The sequence below is a fragment of the Ochotona princeps genome, chromosome 19 (genome assembly GCF_030435755.1).
Source record: "Ochotona princeps isolate mOchPri1 chromosome 19, mOchPri1.hap1, whole genome shotgun sequence".
Classification (NCBI taxonomy): domain Eukaryota; kingdom Metazoa; phylum Chordata; class Mammalia; order Lagomorpha; family Ochotonidae; genus Ochotona; species Ochotona princeps.
This window is the reverse complement of record NC_080850.1, coordinates 26,022,209-26,044,290: the sequence shown is the minus strand read 5'-3', so window position 1 is coordinate 26,044,290 and position 22,082 is coordinate 26,022,209. Positions and strand designations below refer to the sequence as shown.

The 22,082-nt window shown below is 43.5% G+C and overlaps 1 protein-coding gene across 19 annotated transcripts in view; it reads right to left on the bottom strand.

Annotated features, from left to right (window-relative positions):
* The window catches only part of PPP2R2B (protein phosphatase 2 regulatory subunit Bbeta), a 299,602-nt gene that overhangs the window by 1,792 nt on the left and 275,728 nt on the right, over positions 1 to 22,082 (bottom strand). For all 19 annotated transcript variants that reach the window (XM_058677671.1, XM_058677673.1, XM_058677675.1 and 16 more), the window contains 2 exons: positions 10,383 to 10,552; positions 1,522 to 1,613 (listed from right to left, as the gene is read on the bottom strand). In XM_058677671.1, the coding sequence (XP_058533654.1) occupies positions 1,522 to 1,613; positions 10,383 to 10,552 (262 nt within the window). The remainder of the gene's footprint in view (positions 1 to 1,521; positions 1,614 to 10,382; positions 10,553 to 22,082) is intronic.

Genomic DNA, 22,082 nt, shown 5'->3' with positions numbered 1-22,082 from the left:
GGCCTGAACCCCACACCAGCCTGACTCCAGGACGTAAGCGTTAACTGTTTGGTCTCACTGCTTGTGCACTGATAATGAACTTCTCCGGCCATGATCCAACTTTTAAACAGGACAGTCTTCCATGGAAATAGGAAAACCTCAACCTTTTCTAAACCAAGAATAAAAATTCATAGCTGTTATGTTAATCTTGGGATTTAGACCCAGAATTCCTTTTGTCTGTACTACTGTTGGGTCATGGCAGGGGAAGTGACCATCTGCCCAGGAGTGAGGCCAAGGGCTGGAGGGCTCCGGTTCTGCTGGCAGGGGCTAGGGCAGGCTGTTTGATCTCATTGAGGCCTCAGTTTCCTCCAGTGTACGGTTGAACTGGGGTTAGGTTTCAGATAAAGTGTCTGCTGTATAGCAGGTCCCTAACAAGTGCTGCTTTTGACTACAGGCTAAAGTAGATGAAAAAATGGAGCAATAAAACAATTTATGGAAAATGCAATTAGAAAACTTTTTTAGTATAACCCTTAGTCTTTTTCATGATGCATATTTTTCCACGAACATGTTGAATACTCTTTATATATACATCAATTTCAAAATTCTTCGCAGTCAATCAAGTTTGAATTGCATTTTCCACAAAACGTACTCATATCTACAAAGAATAAATCAACCAAAGTATGTATATGGAAATGACAGGTCTGGCTGTTTTTCCCCTTGGAGACTTTCTGGATATCATAGCTGCTCTGTTCTCTGTCCTACCCCAGTGGGACAGTGTGAGTCTGGGTCCCTTGCTACTTAGTGGCTCCTTCAAGGACTGATGAGTAGAAGTTCATTTTAGGTCAGTGCCCAAGACATGGGAAGAAATGGAGAAGCCTCTCTGAAAGCATGAGTCCCCTAGGGTCATGCCCTAAAATCTCCACACTTCTGAATGGAGCTCCTGTGCTGCCAACCTCATGGCCTCCCTGGTTACATGCACGGAGTTTGCGTGGAAGTCAGAGACTCACCCCTATTTGTCAAATCAGAATGGAACTTTTGGGAGGTAGTATGAGGTATTATTGAAATCAAAGGCCTTAAAACAGTCATAAATCACATGGAGTGAATGTGATAAATGAGGTTGAGTGGAATTCAGCTAATGAACCCCCAGAGCCTTTGGCCAGGTCTGCACTAGCAGCTTCAAGAGATAATTTTTTAAATCTACTTTACATTAATGGAAATGTTCAGATGGGAATTTTCTGGTGAATTATTAGTCATCTTCATTTGGGCACAATGACCTAACCCTTGGGGTGTGTAGCATATAAGAAATAGGACTTTAGTGCTGACATTAAAATGTTACCCATGCTAGTCTTCAGGAGGCTTGGACATGTCATCTTCTCTGCTCAGGCCTGTCCTCCTGGATTAGCAGGGCCACACGCAATGCATCCCAGCCAGCCCCTGGGGCCCAGTCACCCTTAGACTGCATGCCACTGGGATACATTGCCCAAAGCCTCATCAAGGGGGATGCATCTCTAGAAGCTTCCCCAGCCACAGAAGCTTTCTTACCTGTCTGACCCATTCCACACGCATTCAAATTTATCGAAAATGCAGTCGTTTTCATAAAGGGAACACAACTTGCTGCGGAGGTAGTCATGAACCTGGGGAAGAAACACAACCGCACAGACTGTTATTTTAAAAAGTGATTGTTTCCTCAAAGCCTTCCTCTTCTGATGTGGGCTGTTGGTATTTGCAGTGTCCATGAGTTTAAAGGCTTGGCCATAATTGTGAAACAGCAAGGTAGGTGGTGGTCAGGTGTGGATTAAAGACGTGGTTGTGTAGATGGCGGTGGTGAGCAGGACCCAATAGTAAATTTCCATTTCCAAAGCTGATTTTTTCTTTTTCTTTGAAATAGGGACTTGTTTGAAAGGAGAGATGGAGAGAGGAGAGGGAAGGAGAAAGGAGACAGAGCCAGTGAGAAGACAGAGAGGGAGAGATCTTCATTTTCTGATTTACTCCTGAAATGCTGCAACGGCCAGGAACGGGCCAGTCCAAAGCCAGAAGTGTCTTCCAGGTCTTCCATGTAAGTTCAGTGGGGCCAAGGACTTATGCCATCTTTTGCTGCTTTCCCAGGTACATTAGCAGGGAGGTAGAAGCAAGTACAGTAACGGTGTGGAACAGATGCCCATACGGATGCTGGTGGTGCAGATGGTGGCCTTACCTGCTACATCATAGCTCTGGCCCCTCAAAGCCAGCTTGGTCAGAAGCATTAGAATATCCATCCATTCTTTTATTCAACAAATGTTGAGTGCCTGTGATATGCTTTGGATGCGGTGGTAAACTGAGTACCCTTGTGGTACTTTCCTCTCAACATTGGGGAGAAAGACTATTTGACTAAGCAAATATGCAGATCTGTAACAAATTTTATTTTGGTGCAAAATTTTGGGAGCCTGTATTGTATAATGCATTAAGCCACTGACTACAAGGTCAACATCCTATATGAGTGTTAGAGTCCTGGCTGTTCCAGGTCTGCTCCAGCTCCCCGCCAATGTGCCTGGGATGGTAGCAGCAGATGGTCCAACGACCTGGACCCCTGTACCAAGGTAGGAGAACTGGATGAAGCACATAATTGCTGGACTTTTGAGGCAGTGAACCGGAAGATGGAAAAATCTGTCTCTCTGGAAATTAAATGACAAAACAAAAAATAAAACCCATGCATTCTTTCATAATATACATCTCCCATAACTTATTGAAGCTTCTCACATCTAAGGTGTTTTAAATGGGAAATAAGAAGATGGGGAGACCTGGGAGGCAGTGCTTTACATGGGATAAACAGATAGGATTTCACATGTTAGGGAGGCATTGGTACAGAAAGCTGCAGAGAATGAGCGAGCCGCGATCGCACCCGAGGGGAGGGCTGGCCAAGCATAGGTAACAGCTATGCCAAGGGCCTGAGGCAGGTCTTCTGGAGGGATTGTGCAGAAGGGGGACTAGATCCCATACTGATCTGTGTTCTGAGGCAGATCAAGAGACATTGCAGAGAGGATCATGGAGCCTGCTGTGTTGGGTCAGATGGTAAGGTGAAAAGATGAAGGCAAGGAGAGCCACCATCACCTGGGTGGCAGAGGACGATTCTTAGCTGAGAAGACGGGCGGTGGGAAGCGGTGGGGTGCTCCATCTATCTGGACCAATAGGATGTGGACTCGTGCTGGCGTGTGATGGGAGAAGCAGGAGTCAAAGCTTCCGGGTCTTCCTTCTGAGCAAGTGGCAGAAGGAGGCACCTGTCTCTCTCACGCTCATTTAGGTGTAACTGTCAGAGATGTGTCTGCAAGTGGACCTGACCGGTATACTCTGCAGTGAGGCCCTGGAGCAGGTGGCAGTTATATTTTTTCTTTCCAGTGTAGCTGAGGGTGAAGAAGGGTAATAAATGGTTGGGAGACAGTACAGGACTGCAGGAAGGCACCCGGAGCAGGAGGGGCTTGAGTGATGTTGGATATACGTCTCAAACAAGCCTGGTTAGCATAATTGAATATCTTTCTCTAGCTATATTCCGCAACTTGAGTGTAGATTACCAGTAGCAGATGAATAAGACTGAAGATGTAACCTCGGTTCATTTTCTTTTGACAGTTACCCTTCTGGACACACGAGCAGAGGTAGTGGAGACAATGGGGCATCCCTAATATGCTAGCTCATCCTTGGACAGGTGTTTTGATCACAGAATCTTTTTTAGCCCCTCACACCATTTTGCATGGTGGACTCTATCATTCCTTCCACTCTCTTGGGAGCGTGAAGCACAGAGATGAGGCACCTGTCGTCCATGAACTCACAGGCTGGGAACTGAACTGTGGTACTTGGGTTCTGGAGCGGATATCAGCTTGCCGTGGTTCTACCTTGTTGGCATCAGCTAAGGTGGGCTTCAGCTTTGGATAGGAGCAAAGTCAAGAGACAGGGAGACAGAACGGCATGCAGGTAGAGGCACGTTCCTGTAGGTGTGGCTCACCTTGCAGAGATTCTGAGTAATACTTCATCTCCCTTTTCCTGCAGCCTGGACCGCCTCACGTCCTCCATGCCCAGTTTCAAAGGAGGCTGAGTTCAGGGCTTGCCGTGTGCTTACTATTAGCAAAGCAGTGAGGTCAGGCTCCTCCTCTGCTTCATTAGATGGCTTGGGTATTTGAGCAACTCTTTGAATTATTTGGATAGTGTTGAGCATTTTTAACTCTGCAAATGAACCGCTCCCACCTGTGACTCGCCTTTTCTTAAACAATCCCAGGCCTGCACTGGGTTTCTGCTTAAGTGTTGGGGTGACAAGGGGATGCAAAGGGGAGCCTTGCTCTGAGCCCTTAGGGAGGTGTCCTTGCCGTAGAGCTCCCGCTGTGCTGTGTGGGGCAGGTCAGTGAAATAAAGGCAGTTGCAGGTTTTTTAAGGGTTGGCTTCATCTGCCCTCCCTTTTGTCACAAACATCTTCTCACTTAGAAACGGGAAGACAGGTGAGCGCTAAATGTCAGTGTGTGGGCTTTGGAGGTGTAGCCCCATTAGCAGGAGCTACACTGCTGAGAACGTCTTAAGTGGTTCTCCATAGATGAAAGATTGAAGGTGAAAACGAAGTGTACATTACTTTCTGTCTACAGCAGCCAGGATGGGGGAGCTCCTAGCTGCAGTTAGAGAGCATTGGAAGACAAAGAACATCTATGATGAAGGTGAAAAATACGCAAGCAACCGAGCCGAACCAGATGCCCTCCACCAGAGGAGAGAACAAGATAAGGTACGCACACCCACAGCTCAGACCATGGAGCAAGACAATCAGTACTCATTCTACTTGGTGCTATTTCCTTCATGTTCCCAGCATTCTTTCCTCTCTCTGATTCTGTTAACTTGTACATAAGTATTGACACTGAAGTCAGTCTCTTAAGACAGTGGTTGTTGGGGTCATGTTGCACAAGTTCATGCAAACATAATTGAAAAATTAGTTTTTAAAGCTCAGCATTTTTTTTGAAACCTGTGGTCTCCTCATAATGCACATTATTTCCCATAAAGACCTCTTACAGTGAGTAGGCAGTTTACTCTTACAGGTGAGGCCTCGCTGAACAATCGTCTTTTCCTGCAGTTCAGGAGACTCAAAAGGCCAAAGAGAGGTTGGGTACTCTTTGTCTGAAATGGTCGGAACTGTAAGTATTGCTGATTTTTCGATCTCTACGAATGCATAATGACATATTTTGACATGAAGTACATGAAATTCATTAAATTCATTACCCTTTGCATGTGTATTTTTAAATAATTTTGTGCATGTACTTGTATACATGAGGTCAGGTATGAAATTTCTCTGTAAGACAAGGAGACACACACAGAGATTCTATCAGCTGGTTTACCTCCCAGATACCTAGAACAGCCAGGTTGAAGCCAACAGCCTAAAACTCCATCTGGGTCTCCTTATGTAGGTGGCAGGGGCCTAAGAAATCGAATTATCAGTGTCTCTGTGTGGGCAGCATTAGTACAAAACTGAATTGGAGGGAGATGAGTTGGTACTTGAACTGGGTACTCTGAGTTGGGATGTGGGTGGCCCAAGCAGCTTCGTAACTGTGGTGCCAAATGCTCACGGTGCTATTTCCTAGGTGTAACATCTCTCTCTGCCCTTCAAGTAAAGTGAAAACAGTTTAAAACAAAACTCTCCAAACATGAGTGGTGTGGATACACACTGGGTCAGAGCCTACTAACATCATATAGCTGTCACTCCATATTCCATAGTTTCAGGAGCCCGTCAATACGCCAACTCCACGAATGCTTCTATAAAATAGGTTGTATTTGTAACCTATAACCTCTTCCTCCATATGATGATGTCAAAGCTATGACGTTAGTTGTTACATTGTATGGCATGGGGAAGCAGCACAAGGAAGAAGTCCGTACTTGGACAGTACAGACATGGCTACAGAGGCAGGTGGATATAGAGGGGTAATCATAGAGTGATTACCATTTTTGGTAAAGTATAGAACTTAGTAAACTTGCTTTAAAGCATTGTCTAAAAAAAAAGATACCCGAGGCTAAAGAAAGATAAAATGTAGCTCTATGAACCCTATTTCTTAGTGTTCTGTAAAGACACTTTGTAACTCTACCACCACCTCAGTCATGAACTTAAAATGCGAATTTTTCCATGTGTCCTCACACTAACTTTCTTCTTAGTTCCCCCTTCAAGTAAAAGTACTCACCACCCTTACCACCAGGCATCCTGTCTACTCTTTGCTAGGCGAAGCTGTGTGCCACTCCTTTCTCTGTAAATGTCACCCACATGCAGACTGCTGCTCCCAGCACCTTCTCTTTTGTATTAAGAGTTGCAGCAGTAATGGTTTGTCTCATGCAGTTGTAGGGGAGCCACTATTGCATACTTAGAAAAGTTCATGGAAAATGAAAGGTGAATTAATTTCAGTTTAGAATTTGTTCTAAAATGCATTTCCATGGGCTTTATAAGAATCTCCTGTTATGGACCCTAGTCCCAGGCTGCAGGTGTCAGGGAGCTGAGTGGTAAAGCTGGAGTAGGATGCTGAGGCCAATGGGACTTTCTACAGGTTACAGTGCCTGCTCTGAGGGGCTAGAAAACCCTCCCATACAGAGGTGTATCGACTCCTGAGTTGCCTGGTGGCATCATGCTCTCAGTCTCCTCCCTGAGGGCACTCAAACGGTGGCTGGATGTTTGGTTTCATTCCTTGTTCTGAGGTGAGGTGAGTGGGTTCCTTGATGTTCCTGACAATATCATCTCTAATTTTTTCCTCTGATTTCCTGTTGTCACTCCTGGTGATTCAGAGGCTGTGTTACATCAGCTCATCATCTCATCACATTCACTGAGCTGTATGCTTTCCATTCTTGGTCATGTCAGGCACCTTCTTGCACGCGATTGCAACTTACTCTCTCTTGCATTCCCTCCCTCTCTTATCTCCAGTACCAGTTCTAATCGCTGACCTGACTAGCTGCTCTCCATTGTTCTCCTTTGATCCACCAATCCATTCATTGTGATCACCATTGTGACAGCTACTTCCCTAAGGTTTAACTTCTCTTTTTTTTAATTCATTAATTACATTGTATTATGTGACAGTTTCATAGGTACTTGGGTTCTCCCCAAACCCTCCCACCATGGTGGATTCCTCCACCTTGTTGCATAACCACAGTTCAAGTTCAGTTGAGATTCCCCGATTGCAAGCATACACCAAACATAGAGTCCAGCATCTCTCTTTAATTTGCTAGGTAGTACCCTATCACTGGTTATACCAAACTTTCTGCTTTTCCTTTCCTGTACCAAGCACAGGATTACGGCTAGAAAGAAACATGCATCATGCCACGAAGTCTTATTTTAAATCTTGGGTATGATCCCAGAGCAGCCCTTCACATTTCCTTCTGTTACTTTACACTTGTCCTCATTCTCATTAAGTATACACCTTGTTTCTCATTTTACTGGGAAAAGATAAGCAATAAGAAACAATGAATCTGTTCTCAAGAAAGTAATAGCTGTATGAGAAGATATTTATAAGTTTGTGGAGCTGAAATTTTTGTTACAAAATGTTTCAAATCCATATATTGCCTTTCATATTTTCCCTGAATTTTCTGAAAGCCTATCTTCAAAACTTATGCTTTGCCCCCCTACATATCAATTCCTTTCCTTTGATGAATCAAAAATACCCATCTTTCCATTGAAGGCCAACTCTCTCTCGCTAGGACTTTTCTCTCCGAGTTGTCTCTCTTTATTAGCTTACTCCCTGATAGCATTCAACTTCCTATTGCTGCCCCCACCTCTTACTTTCTGTCATCACTTAGAACTAAATTTTTTTAATTTTTTTATTACATTGCATTATGTGACACATTTTTATATGCGCTGGGATTTCCCCCCCGCCTCTCCCCAAACCCTCTCCCCACGGTAGATTGCTCCACCTTGTTGCATTACCATAGTTCAAATTCAGTTAAGATTCTTTCATTGGAGGTATTTACCAAGCATGAAGTCCAGCATCTTAATGTCCTGGTAAGTTCAGTGGTTTCTTGGTGAGACCATCTCTGGTCTGAAGGCAGAGCCGGCAGAGTATCATCCCAATCAATTAAAAGCCCCAACATAATATTTACAACCATTTACAACATTATGGCATTAATTGACATGGTATTGATTAACCAATATGTTGATAGGAAAATGCAGGTTCTCAACCACAACCTGTGGCTTCTTCATAGACATTTCAAGTTTGGTTTATATTCAACCGTGTGCTATTCACCTTAAAATGGCTATAGATTGCTATTCAGCTGTCTCGTGCATTTTAATTTTAGTATTTAGCATTGAAGCATGATTTCACTGAACCTGGCTGTTTTTCAGGTAGTCTAACTCTATATATAATTCTAACAGGACATATGTTAATAGTTTAGGTGAACATTTTTAGGAGGGGTGTGCAGAGAAATCTTCAATACCCCAGTGAGGAGTAACTAATCTTTGTGTCCCACCCAGTGAGTTATAAGTGCATCCCCGCTGACCATTTCCTGTTTCTAAGCTTCCTTGTTGTTCTCTATCTATTGTAGTTTTGTTTGTTTGTTTGTTTTGAGGGGTTTCTGGAGCTATCCTGATGGTCATTATGAGAGAGGGTGGGGACCCAAAGTTGGGAGCAGGCAAGGGCCAGAGAAAGCTCTCCCCATTCCCGAAGGAAGTTTACTGATCACTTAGAACAAAATTTGTAAGAGTTGTGTTTCTATGTTCATCTCCTTGTAGTCTCTTGAGCCCCACTGTAATCAGACATTCACCTCACTCCTCTTGTTCATTTTCTGTTATATGTACGGCAATCCAATGGTCATTCAACAATATGCCTGTATGTATTTAACATACATTATTTAAAATCAGCAGCTGCATCTGACAGGTAGTGACATCTTCCTTGAGCTTCTCGGTCACTCCTCTCAGTTCCTCTTCCACATCATTCCTTATTCTTTATGTGTGAACAAACCCCGGGCCTCAGATTCTGCAGTTACACTCACTGCCTGAACGATCTCATCTGAGTTATGGCTTTAGTATACTCCATACTCACAGGCATGTTGAATATTATGCCTCTAGATTAGTGAACTGTCCATGTGCAACATCTGGAGGTCTCCTTGACTTAACTGCCCAAAAGCCAACTCTAAATGTCCAACTGTACTTCTCTAGTTGGCCAGAACCAAACTCTTGGAGTGATCTTTTCCTCTTACATTCCACAAAGAGTTGACTTCGCACCCTGTTGGATTTACCTTGGAGAAAGAGGAAGAATCTGGTTGCTTCCATCGCTAACACATTTGAGTAATTCTATCACCCCTCACCAGAACATGGCAGTAATTTTGTAGTTATTCTCTCAGGCTTAACCTGTGTTTTCTCTGACATTTTACCTCCTCAGCATAACCAGAATGTTGAAAATGATAGTCTATGATTCTGTAACTGTGTATATTGAAACTTTCAAAAGGGTGCACACTATATGTGAATTATATCAAGGGGAAAAAAACCTCTAGATTAAATTTTTCTAGAATCTCCCATTTCTTTTACTGACTCAAGATATCTTAAGATAAATTTATCCAAACCTCTTGATGTTTACTTTCATTGACTTCCTGCCTAGAATTAATTTCTTTAAATCTTTTCTACCTCAAAGCAGGTCTTCTTTGTGGTCTACCAGTGCAAGTGCCACTATCTACCTGATGCCTAAGCCATGGCACTCTATGGGGCCTTTGTGAGTGCTCATCCCTTTCCCATACTGGCAGGCAGCAAGCCCCACTGCCTGTTTAACGTACCTCTCCATTCATTACGCACCACCAGTGCAATCCCAATTGCCATCATCTTCTATCTACATTTCTTTAGTCTGACAACCTTTAACACAGCCATCCACTGGAGTCAGTGCAAAGACAAAATAGCTATCTACCACTAGCCCACTATGGACTATGGGAGCAGGTAGTTGGCTGCATGACCGGGCTTAGCATTCTGCACTTGAGATCATTGCTCAAGATGGTAACTGTCTGGATACACATTTCTCTTGACTCCAGGCCTTTGAATACTGTTTTCTTAACTAGTTCATGGCAGTCACATCAACTAAGGGTCACTTCTTCAGGACAACCTATCTCATCTACTAGTCTTGCTGTTACAGGCTCCCATGAATTCATTACTATACCCTGCATCATAGTGCATTTCATTCCTGTTCATCAGCTGACCAGCGGCATGAGCACAGGGCGATGTTTCTCTTGTTGGCCTCTGCTTATTGTGTCCAGTTCTCAATAAGTATTCAGTCCATATGGGTTAAATTGATTTCTAGCCTCTCAACACGCACCCTAACTTTGCCTCCTAAGGTACTTAAATTGACTGTTTTACATGTTTCTTTGTGTAAAGGAATCTCTGCATGCAAGGACTGACTGGGAACCCTGTGAAGGGAATGCGTGGGACACATAGGGCAGGTGGTGCATTGTACCTGGTAAGTCTCGATAGGGCGATTTTCCATGTTGAGATCCCAGACTTTAACGGTGAGATAGTCCCTGGTCATGATGTACCTCCCACTGTGGCTAAACTTCACGTCCGAAATTGAAGAGATAATTTCAGAGAAGAACGATCTGTTGCTTGGATCTTCCGGTTCTTCAAAAACTGTGGAATGAAAGGGAAAACAAGAGTAAGAGTGCATGAACGTAGCATATCCTATCAACTGCTTTCAGGATGTTTGTGCGAGGTAGAAGATAATAGTCAAAATTAGACTCTAACTCTGTAGGGCTGGAGTTCGCAGAATGTAAATGCATTGCTGATGGAACTGTCAGCTCCCTAGAGGGTGACCTAGGAAGCTGTCAGTGGTCTCTGTTTTTACTTTCTCATTGAGGGCATGGTATGGGACCTGTCCCATGCACCGATCAGGTGCTATCTGTTCGACATTTTTCCTGGTCTCTTCACATACCAACATGTGGATAGGAGATAGATGTGTAAATACTCATTGGCTTTCTTGAGAATTCATATATCATAACATAGTCTTTAAAAAATATTTTTCATTTGAAAAGCAGATTTATAGCGAGGAGAAAGAAGGGAAGAGAGAATGGAGGAAACAGAATGGTGAGAACAATTGGAGAGAGAAAAGAGGAGAGGGAGAAGAGAGATGACAACAGGTGGAGGGAGAGGAGAGAAAGACGGGCGTATCTTCCATTTCCTGGCTTACTCTACAGATGTCAGCAAGGGCTAGAGCTGCAATAGGTTGATCTGAAGCCAGGAGCTTCAGCTGGCATCCCACATAAGTGCAATGGCCCAAGCTCCTGGAGCTTCTTCCGTTGCTTTTTCTGGCATATAAGTAGGGAGGTGCATTGGAAGTGAAGCAGCTGAGACTCGAATGTGTGATCGTATGGAATGTCAGTGACGCAAGTGGAGGCTTAGTGGGCTACACCATGACATACTCTTTTTTTCTAAAATGCAGTTCATATTTGAATATGTGCAGCTGGGAATTCAGATTGAATCTCTAAAATCTGATATTTTCTTAGTCTAGGGTGACCAATATTTTAGGAAGCAAACTGAGGACATAAGCACTGCATGAGAAAAAAAAATCTAAGTTTGCACATATGTGAAAAGTGTAACATACAACATGTAAGAAGGGAATTCAGGGAGCCATCTTTGTAACATGAGACAGAATGAGAATGAATCTTACATTCACTGATTTATTCCCCAAATGTCCATGACAGCAGGAGCTGGACTTTTATGAAGCCAGGAGAAAGAAGCCTGCTCTGGGTCTCCCATTTGTGAGCCAGTGGAAGTGGGACAGCCGCGACAGGAACTGGCAACTGTACGGGATGCTGGTGCCACAGGTGGGAGATTAGCCTGCTACACTGCTGTGCTGACCGCGCGAGTAACATGAATTCAGATCTTTTCTGGCTGCAAATTCAGACCTTGTCTTTAATCATGATGCAAAGTGCTATGGCAGGTGAGTTAAGCCTCCCCCTACAGCACCAATATCCATGTGTCCTGGCTGTTTTACTTCTGGTCCAGCTCCCTGCTGATGGCCTGAGAAAGTAGTGGAGGGTGGCACAAATCCTTAGGAGGGAGACCTGGAGGAAGCTCTTGGCTTTGGATAGGCTCACCTCTGGCTATTGCGGCCATTGGAAATTGAACCAGTGGACAAAGAAACTATTTCTCCTTATCTCTCTAAATCTGTTTTAAAATAAAAGCAAATAAATCTTCAACATCATGATGCAATTTGACCTTGTACTACCTGTAAAACCATGCTGAGTTTTAATTTATTGTCTCTTTTGCGCGCATACACACACACTACACAAGAAGCAGAGCATGCAAATAAAAATATTTCTGGGACAAACACATGCTGGGCTATGTACCCAAATGCCAAGTGCATGGTAATGAGCAAGATAATCCAATCCCATCCTCAGGGAACTCACAGGCTAGGAGGAGATGAGCGTCAAACAATTGCACAAATAAGATTAGAGTTGTGAGATTTTGCTATCTGAGGAAATAAGGGTGTGGAGGAAGGTGCTGGTGGAATGTGACTGGATTGTCAGTATGCTTTCTGGGAAATGCGCTTTTCATGTCTCTTCCAATGGCTGGGATGCTCATAAAATGTGTTGAGCACAGAGTACAACAGTCTCAGGTGTCTTAGCGATGGACACTGAGACAAATAAGAACTGGCATTTCCCCTGGAGTCCCTCACCAGGGGCTATCCTGCTGACTCCAGTTAGAATCTAGGAGATAAAGATGTCAAGGAAAGAAAGATGGTAACTGCAGGGCAGGCATGCTGAGCTTTGCTCCCTTGGTGAGGAAGCTGACTTCATGAGATCTGAGAACCCACTCACTGTGGCCAACACATCTGCATTTTGTGTCAGGACCCCAGTGATACCAGGGACAGTGACAATGACATGCACTCCTTAATCCATTTAATGAACAGACTCAGAGGATCCTGTTACTGATGTTATTTATAGGAGTCCAACCGGGAGAAGATCTGGGAGCTGCCCAGGAACATGTTGGTAGTCAGTGATAGAGACAGGCCTTCCGTGCTGACTATCTGTGTACCTCATTGCTTTGTCTCCACAGCTGGGCTCTTCCTGACTTTGTCCATATCGTCTTTCTGTTCAAATGGTCAAGGCAAACTGGGATCCCTCATGTTCTAGACATAACTTCACACATGCCTGTTCAATCTCAACTCTTCCTGTGCCCGTCTGGGATACTGGAAGTAACATGAGACTGGGATGCTGTGTTGACATTGGGACTGAGCACAGATGGGCTGGCCTTTAACATTACCAGCCACAGCCTGAGCTCCTGTGCTGTGGAGGTCCATGGGCACTTTCACTTTGCTACAGATTAATCTGTCAACAGGAACAAAGCCAAGATTTGAACTCAATCCAGTTCAAGTCTGTTCTTGGCCTCTGTCATGCTCTCATTTGGCTTGTTTCCACCATCCGCTCTCTGCATCCACTCCCTTCACCATAACGTGAAGGAGTTAGGGTTGCCTTCCAGGTCCTTCCCAGTCACAGATGATAACATTTGTGAAATTCCAATGGATCTTCCACTTTCCTAGTTCTCTGTACTGCAGAGTGGTCTTTCCATAGTCCCTTCAACAGAACTCTTAAGATAGAATATTTCAGACACTCTAGATTCTCAGGGTAAGTGAATTTGAGAAGACTTTCACCTGAACTTGAGAGTTTATAATAAAATAAAGTTGTTAAGGGTGCTGAGAAGTCCTGCAGGTTAAAAAGCAAGGCAAAAAAAAAAAAAAACACTAAAGATTGTTTAGTGAAGGGTTTCTCAGCCTTAGCACTACTGAGTTGGGAGCCAGATAATGCTTTGTTGATCAGACATTCTAGAATGCTTAACAATGTACCTGGCCTCTGCCTACTACATCTTCACAGTCTTTTGCTAGCCACAGATGTTATAGTAATCAAAAGTATCTTTAGATACTGCTGTATGTTCCTAGTTGAGAACTACCACTTTAATCATTTCAAAAATCTTAATCATTTCTTTCTGCAAATTCTTTTCCTTGGCAAATTCCTTGTTGCCTAGTTATAGCCTAATATTTCTCCTACATTGAGCTCTGCTGAATACACTAGGGGTTCAATGCTATAGGCAAAGCTCTTCATTCTTCCTTTTATCTCCTGTATGCTGGTGTTTCCTGTATGCCATGCACAGACAGTGTTTTGTGTTACTATAGGTACAGATCTGGGTATGTTTCCATGGAGCTATCATCAGTGTCTCAGGTGAGCCCCTGGAGAGTCTTCTTGATGTAGTAGTTTCTAAGAAAGCAAAAAGCTTATGCGAAGATGAGGAATGTGCTCCCAGTGTATTACATTAGAACTAAGACCCATGTGCAGAACTCCATGTTTAGTGGGGCAAAAATAACCTGCACATGAACTTTTTTTTTTGTGAGGAATGTCCGCTTTATTATGCAGAGGTTACAGGTTTTAGAGGGTAAGGAAGGGGAGGGCGGGAGGGAGCCTTCCGGCAGACCCCACGGCCACCAAAGATGCTGTAATTGGCTGTGCATCTTCACCAGGGACCAGAGACCCTAACTGCCTATTACCCATCTGGCTCCTCATATCCCCCCAGGAGAATGCATATAGTTTAAAATTTGGATTATAGTGCACGGTGAGGAATGGTAACCCCCTTCATCGGCTCTTCTTCAGCTGTTTCCTGGAGAATTACTGTTATCTGTTACAGTATTTCTGAATATCCTGTTTGTACTGTCATTACTTAAAAAGTTAAGTTTGTTTCTCGCACACACACTCAGAGAGAAGAGATACAGTGATCTCCTAGCTGATGTTTCTCTCTCCCAATGGTTGTAATGGCCAGGAATGTACAACCGAGAGCCAGGAACCAATCCAGGTTTCCCACACCGGTCTCCATTTAGAATGGAGACAAAAACTAATATAGAAGATTGAAACATGCAGGAAAGTTGGCTGGCCTGTCATTACCCAGCCTGTTCCATTGGCCAGGCCCCTACAGGACTACTCACCAGGCTCCCTTTAAGAGTTTTTGCTAGACCCATGGAGGTGTAGGATACATTTATTGCTCTGATGCAGAGTCCATGTCTTTCTCTTATGTAAACTTATTGAGAATTTTCTTATCTACCTAAGACTTTTCTGTTCTGTAATTGTCAAAATACACCTTATTTTCTTAGTACGATTTAATCACTTGCTTTTGCCATAAGTATGTAGCCTTCTGCAAAACGTTTCTAGAATATTGCCAATAACTGCTGGATTGTTACGTAGATCCTTTGCAAGCTACTATATGATTCACATAAGTCTATAACAAGTGTTTTGTTATTGTGATATGTTCTAGGACACTGTAATTGCTTTAGAGGAATTATATGCATGGATTATAACTATGAAAAACACTTTTTAAAGCTGTTATTTTTTTTTTACAGATTTATTTATTTTTATTGCAAAGTCCAATCTACAGAGACAAGGAGGGACAGAGAAGATCTTCCGTCTTTTGATTTACTCCCGAAGCAGCTACAACGGCAGAGCTGAGCCGATCTGAAACTAGTAGTCCAGATTTTCTTCCAGGTCTCCCACGTCTCCCACGTCTCCCACATGGGTGCAGCATCCCAAGGGTTGTCCTTTGGGTTGTCCTCGACTGCCTTCCCAGGCCACAGGCAGGGAGCTGGATGGGGAGCAGGGCCACCAGGATTAGAACCGGCACCCATATGGGATCCCGGGGCGTTCAAGGAGAGGACTTTAGCTGCTAGGCTACCAGGTTGGGCCCAAAGCTGTTCTCTTTCACAGTGTTGTTGTAACAGATTGTATTTTCATTGACATGGATGAGCCTTTATAAAAATGTAATTGACTTGAAATAGAAATGTAAACTGATGAATAAACCAAGTTATCAAGTGGAGAAGTCTCAGACTGTTTTGTTAAGAAAAATAAAATTGTTGGTGATTTTCTTTTCTTTCTTTCTTTCTTTCTTTCTTTCTTTCTTTCTTTCTTTCTTTCTTTCTTTCTTTCTTTCTTTCTTTCTTTCTTTCTTTCTTTCTTTCTTTCTTTCTTTCTTTCTTTCTTTCTTTCTTTCTTTCTTTCTTTCTTTCTTTCTTTCTTTCTTTCTTTCTTTCTTTCTTTCTTTCTTTCTTTCTTTCTTTCTTTTCCCACCGCCAAAAATACGCACACGTGGGGGGGGGGGGGGGGGCGGCGGTCGGGCCTCTTCCTCGGTCGTCACACATGACGTCACAAACTCACCCTGCTTCAGAAACAATGGCCTGGACTTCACAACAAGGCGCCCACACAGGCAAACCGCCTTCCCATACCTAGCAAGCTGTCAGGACCTCTCCAGTTTAGGGTGGCTGGGTCCTGACATCTATCTGCGTTGGGCCTCCAGTGGGGCACAGCTGGCGGCTCACCAGAAGGTGAAATCTGAAGAAAATTTAGGGTGAATAAGACGAAGTTAGGACATTCTCAAGGGATCGCATATTCCCCTATCTGCTTTTCAAGAATGTTGTTGAAATTTTAGTGTCTTCCTCTAACTATGCCCTTGCCTTCAAGATATTGAGCAGGGGCCTTAGATCTAACCAACCACATTGTTTACTCTTATAGGGAACACTGTAAAGTGAAAACCAACAGATAACAGCTTTGCATAACATTTACCCCAAAGACCTATTACCTGTATAAATGAGACAGGAGTACAGGTTAACAATAAACTTAACTATAAATCTATCAATGATGCAACATTTTGAAAACAGCCTATTACTAATTCAAATTACATAAATCAAAGAAATCGGTGTTATCTAGTAATTGTATCATGACTTCATTTAAGGGGATGTACAGTAGTTGTGTAATGGAGACTATCATATCTAGTAACATGTCATTTAACTTCAGGGCATTGTAAATTTCTTTCTATTGATTTTGAATCATGACTTTTCATTTGAGGGGATGTACACTAGCTGTGAAATGCAGACTAACATCCAGATGTGAGGATACAATGCAGTATGCATTTCTACGTCCAGACAAAGATGGACTTACAATGAAACTGTTTACTATATCTTGACAATAGGATTCTGGACTCTGCCATTGTCCATGCCTGCAATGATGGACATATGACTGAGTATGAAGAACTATATGTTAGCAATGATATAGAGGATCTGGGGAGGGGACAAGGGAAAATGAAACTATTATAAAATAACAATAATAAAATGTACTAAAAAATAAAATTAAAAAAAAATACATCCTCCCTAGCAAGTGTGTCTCATTTCAATGCTGTTACCACCCCACCCCTTGCTGTGATGGCGCAGGCAGATAAGAAAGAGCAAGCAAGCCAGGGGATGCACAGGTCGGTTTGTGATGGAAAGGAAGGCGTTTGGAATCATGCACTGGGCTTTCAATTGCTCACTTGTGCTGACATGCCCTCCATGCTAGAATACAGCTGGCACGTTTTCCTGTTCAGAGACAGGGTTGACAATTTCTCCATAATAGGGACACAACTGGCAATTTTCCCACAGAGTGAGGCAGATGGCAATTTTCCTTCAGAGATATGCAGGCAACAGTTTTGCCCCTGGAGAGAAAAGGCTCGCCGATTGAGTTGCAGCCAGTCATCTTGGCTATACAGAAGACACATCCAATAATTTGGCCCAATGAGAGAAACAGCTAGCGATTTTTCCCACGGAGGGTAAGAACTCCCTCGGACCAACACTGCTGGCCTTCGTCTAGCTGAGGACAGGGAGAGGAAATTTAAGATTTAATTAGTGGCTACTGTACTATCATGGGCCTAACGACAGTCTTCAAACAACGACTGGAGACTGGGAATTTAGATCAAATTCGGATTCCGAGGGAGGATTCTCAACTGGGAAACAGTGACGTCCGGTTGCTGAACTCTTACAATTTGCTTTTCACACAGCCCTTTATTAATTCCACAGACAATTGTTTGACAGTGAACATTGCGGTAATGCATGCAAAGCACGATGCAGAATGAGAAGTTAATTGAGAAGAAATTATATTGGTCCCTAATGTTTATATAACTGCTTTCAAAATCCTTCTGCATATATTACACTGCCTTCACAAATGTCTTTAAATAATCATTAAAATTAATAAGTAATATCAGTCAAACAAACTTTTTTCAGGCAGAAAAAATAACTCACTGGGGGGGTGGGAAGAGTAGAAAGACAATATGATTGGGATAAATGGTGCTTTCAATGATCTATTAACCCTGGACTGATTGGAGCATAGTAAATATTTCAGGCTTTAAGGATACAAAACATACAAAACAGCTATTGGACCAGACTTACTGAGAGAACATAGTTGCTGTTAGGGTCAATGAGAGGTACAACCTGCGATCAGAAGATTTCATTAGGAGTAGTGCCGGAGGTGGTAAGTGCATTTCAACATGACAGACTCTCGGACTGATCGTATAAGACATCATGTAGGAAGGCTGGAACTGAGATCAGTGCTTACTTAAGGTGCAAGGGTGTGTCTATCCATGTGTACAGAAAATGGAATGAAGAGATGCATTTATTTTGGTGCAAACACATACTACTCACGCAGTTTATGTTGTTTTGGGGATGCATATTTTCCATGAACTTTTTGAAGACGCTTATCAGAATGGACATAGAGACCTTTCTGTGTTTGGTGCACCAAAATAGATGTGTCTTATCCCATTTTCTAAGAATTTTAAGGAATTCTCTCATGTATTTCTCAGCCTGATGCTTTGGGGTCAGGGACATGAAATTAAACCCCTTGCTTCATTCTGCACAGATTGCTGGACCGTCTTTGTCATCAGCCTGATTATCTTTACAATGCAGATATCTATTCTGCAAAGTTTCAAGAATCCAGAGACAACAGCAGAAGTGAGTACTTCACTCAGTACCTGGTTTATGTGGGGAAGCCATTGAGTACTATGTCCCATGCTATCTAGTTGTCAGCCATTGTGAGCAAGGTAAGGTCCCTATGCTCTTGGGGATTTCCTTTAAAAGGAAGGTAGCACTGCTCATGGATCATGACCGGGAATTCCCCTCATCTCTTTACATTAGAGAAGCTTACTGTTGCTCTGAGAGTCTCCTCTCCACCCTCTAAACCCCTTAGGACTTGAAAATATTCCCCATGCCAAGGGGAGAGTCAAACTGCTAATCAGACGATGGGAAGATGGTCCAGAGGGGCCAAATAGAACTCCAGAGGTCCATTCAAGTAAGAGGGGAAGGCCAGAGGGTCACGGTCCTGGCAATCTAATCTGAGGAAGGCAGACAGGACTGGTTACTGCTGCCTTTGCAGGTAGAAAGAGGCTTTTGCTAGCCAGCTTGGACGGGCAGCAACCTCTACAACCACAAATTCTTCCCTAGAACTTGTGGAAAAGAACACATGCCTGTTAGCAACTGGACTCCATCCCAGTGAGACCAGTTTAAGACTCCTGACTTTCAGAACTGGATGGTGTAATTTTAAGCAATATAATCCACTGAATTAGTGTGATAATTTACTACGACAGCAACAGAAAACGATTATCTTCCTTCTTGCTAACAAAGATAGCAGGGAACAGGGTTTGCAAACCTTCCCCAAACCCTGCAAAGAAGTCACTCTTTGCTCCCTGCCCACCCACCCCCGCCCCACCTCACTCATCCTGAGAGTTCTGGGAGAGCCTATTTCAGTGACTCTGGTACGATGGCCAGGGAAGGTAGGCCCAAGCAGGTTGCCTGTGGGCATAGGTTGTGATGGGGTCACTGCTTGTGAACCACCCAGTTCAGCCACTCTCTACTCCTGGCTTTGCTGTTGCAGACCCAGGAGAAGACAGGGCAGACCTAACTGCTCAGAGACAATCAGGGCTTGGCAGCAGAATATGAAACAACATGCAGCCCTGCCATGTGCTGGATGAATTGTCCTGAAGCTACAACATTTCTCAATTTAGACATCTCCCCTGACTCTTCACCCAGGATCTTCGTAATCAGGCTCTACCTATCAACATTGCAAGGCTGCTGACTTTTTTTTTCTAATATACAAACACCCCACAGCACGCTGTCTGACTTACTTTTGACAATTACCTTTGGTAGGCAGACAGGTGGTAAAACCCATGAAGCAAGCAAGGGTAGACATCACAAAGGGAGAAGTGTGCACATCTTGTAAAACTCTAGTTGAATGCTGCCTGCAGAAACATGGCTCTGGTATGCCCAGGTGGTCTCATTTGTACAGTCTCAGAGTTTGAGCATGTGGGGCTGGCACTATACTGCAGCAAGTGAAGTTGCTAGGGACTCCTGCATCCCCTGTAGGAGTGGCTGGTATAAGTTGGCACCTCTGCTTCTGATCCAGCTGCCACCAGGTTGGAGGCCCAGCTGAAGTACTAGCCTACTGGCATAGCCCTGGCTGTTGTGGGCATGCATACAGTGTGAACCAGCAGAGGGGAGAGCTCCCTCTCCCAGTCGCTCTTCAACCTAAGTCATCCGGAAGCCATGGGGAACATGGTCTGTGACCACTTTGTTACACCCTAGAATGGTGATGGCAAATGTTCTAGAGCACTGAGCACCTGCTAGGGCTTTCTCCATACTCATTCTCTAGCTCCTCGCTCCTGCTATCCGACTCCTGTCCTGCCTTCAGGACCCACCCTTGCCCATTGTGTCCTTTCCCCCACCTAACCTGCCTCTGCTGAATCCTGACATTATCTTATGTTCAGAAGTCAGAGATGCCAGTTCAGGGACTGAGCCACACATCCAAACCCACCAGTGATAGTAATTGCGCCTCGCTGGCACTGGTCATGGTTAGAATGATCTCCACTGTTTAGTTGTGCAAACAAGGTTGCAGAATAGGCCTACGGGTCCTTAGGGGTCCAGAGTCCAGCCCTATAAGGGCAAGCACTCGCCCATGCCAGCATCCCAGCTGGGGAAAAGCAGAGCTTGTGCACAGCTTGGAGTTCAACTATCCATCTAACACCCACAGATAAGTTCATTACTTGGGAGCTGCTTTGTCCTGCTTTTGTGAGGAATCATCATTTATTTGAAAGGTGGGATCCTTTTGGAGAGCTGTCATTCTGGAAAGATATTGATTAAAGGAGGCCCTGGCATCTATTCTCAGCAGTAGGAAATGGAGGCGGCTCTGGTCCAGACAAGATGATGAGTTGGCAGGGGGTGTCTCGACAGGAGTCTAATGAACAAATCTGCTACCAGTGAGGGTTGCCTTGCCAAGTGCTCATGTCTAGGCTTTCACTCCGTGGTAGCCCTGTAACCTTGGGCTTTGCAGCACCACTCCCACAATCCGGGGGGAATCTGAGCATCAGGAACAAGAGACAGTGTCCCCACGCCCCTGGTCTACACCTCCAGCTCGCAAGAGTGTCTTCCAGCTGTCCTGTTGCCTCTCTGCTCCCCTCTCTATCTCTCTTCTTAAAAATGTTTTCAGCTTGTTTTTAAAAATTATTTTCTTATTTATCAAAATTGATGAAAAATTAACTTCTAGGAAGTAAGATAAACATCATTATGGCAGTCTTATCTATTCTTTTGACATACTAAGTTATATTCTACTCGATGTTCCAGCCTACAGATATCTTATATAGGATATGTAATATTACATTATAATTTGGAAACAATGTTAACAATGTTACTTTTTTAAAAAGTTAGATGATTTCATAAATCATCATTTTAAGATCATTACACTTTTCTTCTGTCTTCCTCTGCTCGCTTCCCTTCCCTCCCTTATATGTCCCTTATAAGGACATATAAATTTACAACATTTAAAAATAATTTTCCTTGAGTTTTTCATGTGAAAATTTTGATAGAGTAACTCCTAAGAAATAGTAATAAATCAATCGTTATGATCAGCTCTATCTGTTCTTTCAGAATGTTACGCTATTCTTCCTGAACGCCAAGCGCGAGCAGACATGCTGAGACGGGACAGCAGACTGAAGACCTCTGCTTTCTCCTCCTCTCCCTGCTAACTGTGGCCTAGGCCCTGTCTTCCTCCCTCTCTTCTTTCCCTTTCAAATAAACACAGTTACATCAAAATTTTGAAATGAACAATCAAGGAAAAATAATTTTAAGATGCAAATAACTTTTCTAGGAAATAAAAGCCTGCCATAATGATCATATTCATTTCATCATGTACTGGTTTGAATATATTAGGTTATATATAATATGTAACACAGTATACTTTATATAGCTTGAAAAACAACAGTATTTTTAAAAACACCCAAATGATCTTGGTTATGATTTACATTTTCAGTGAGTTATTCCCTCTCCCTCGTCATG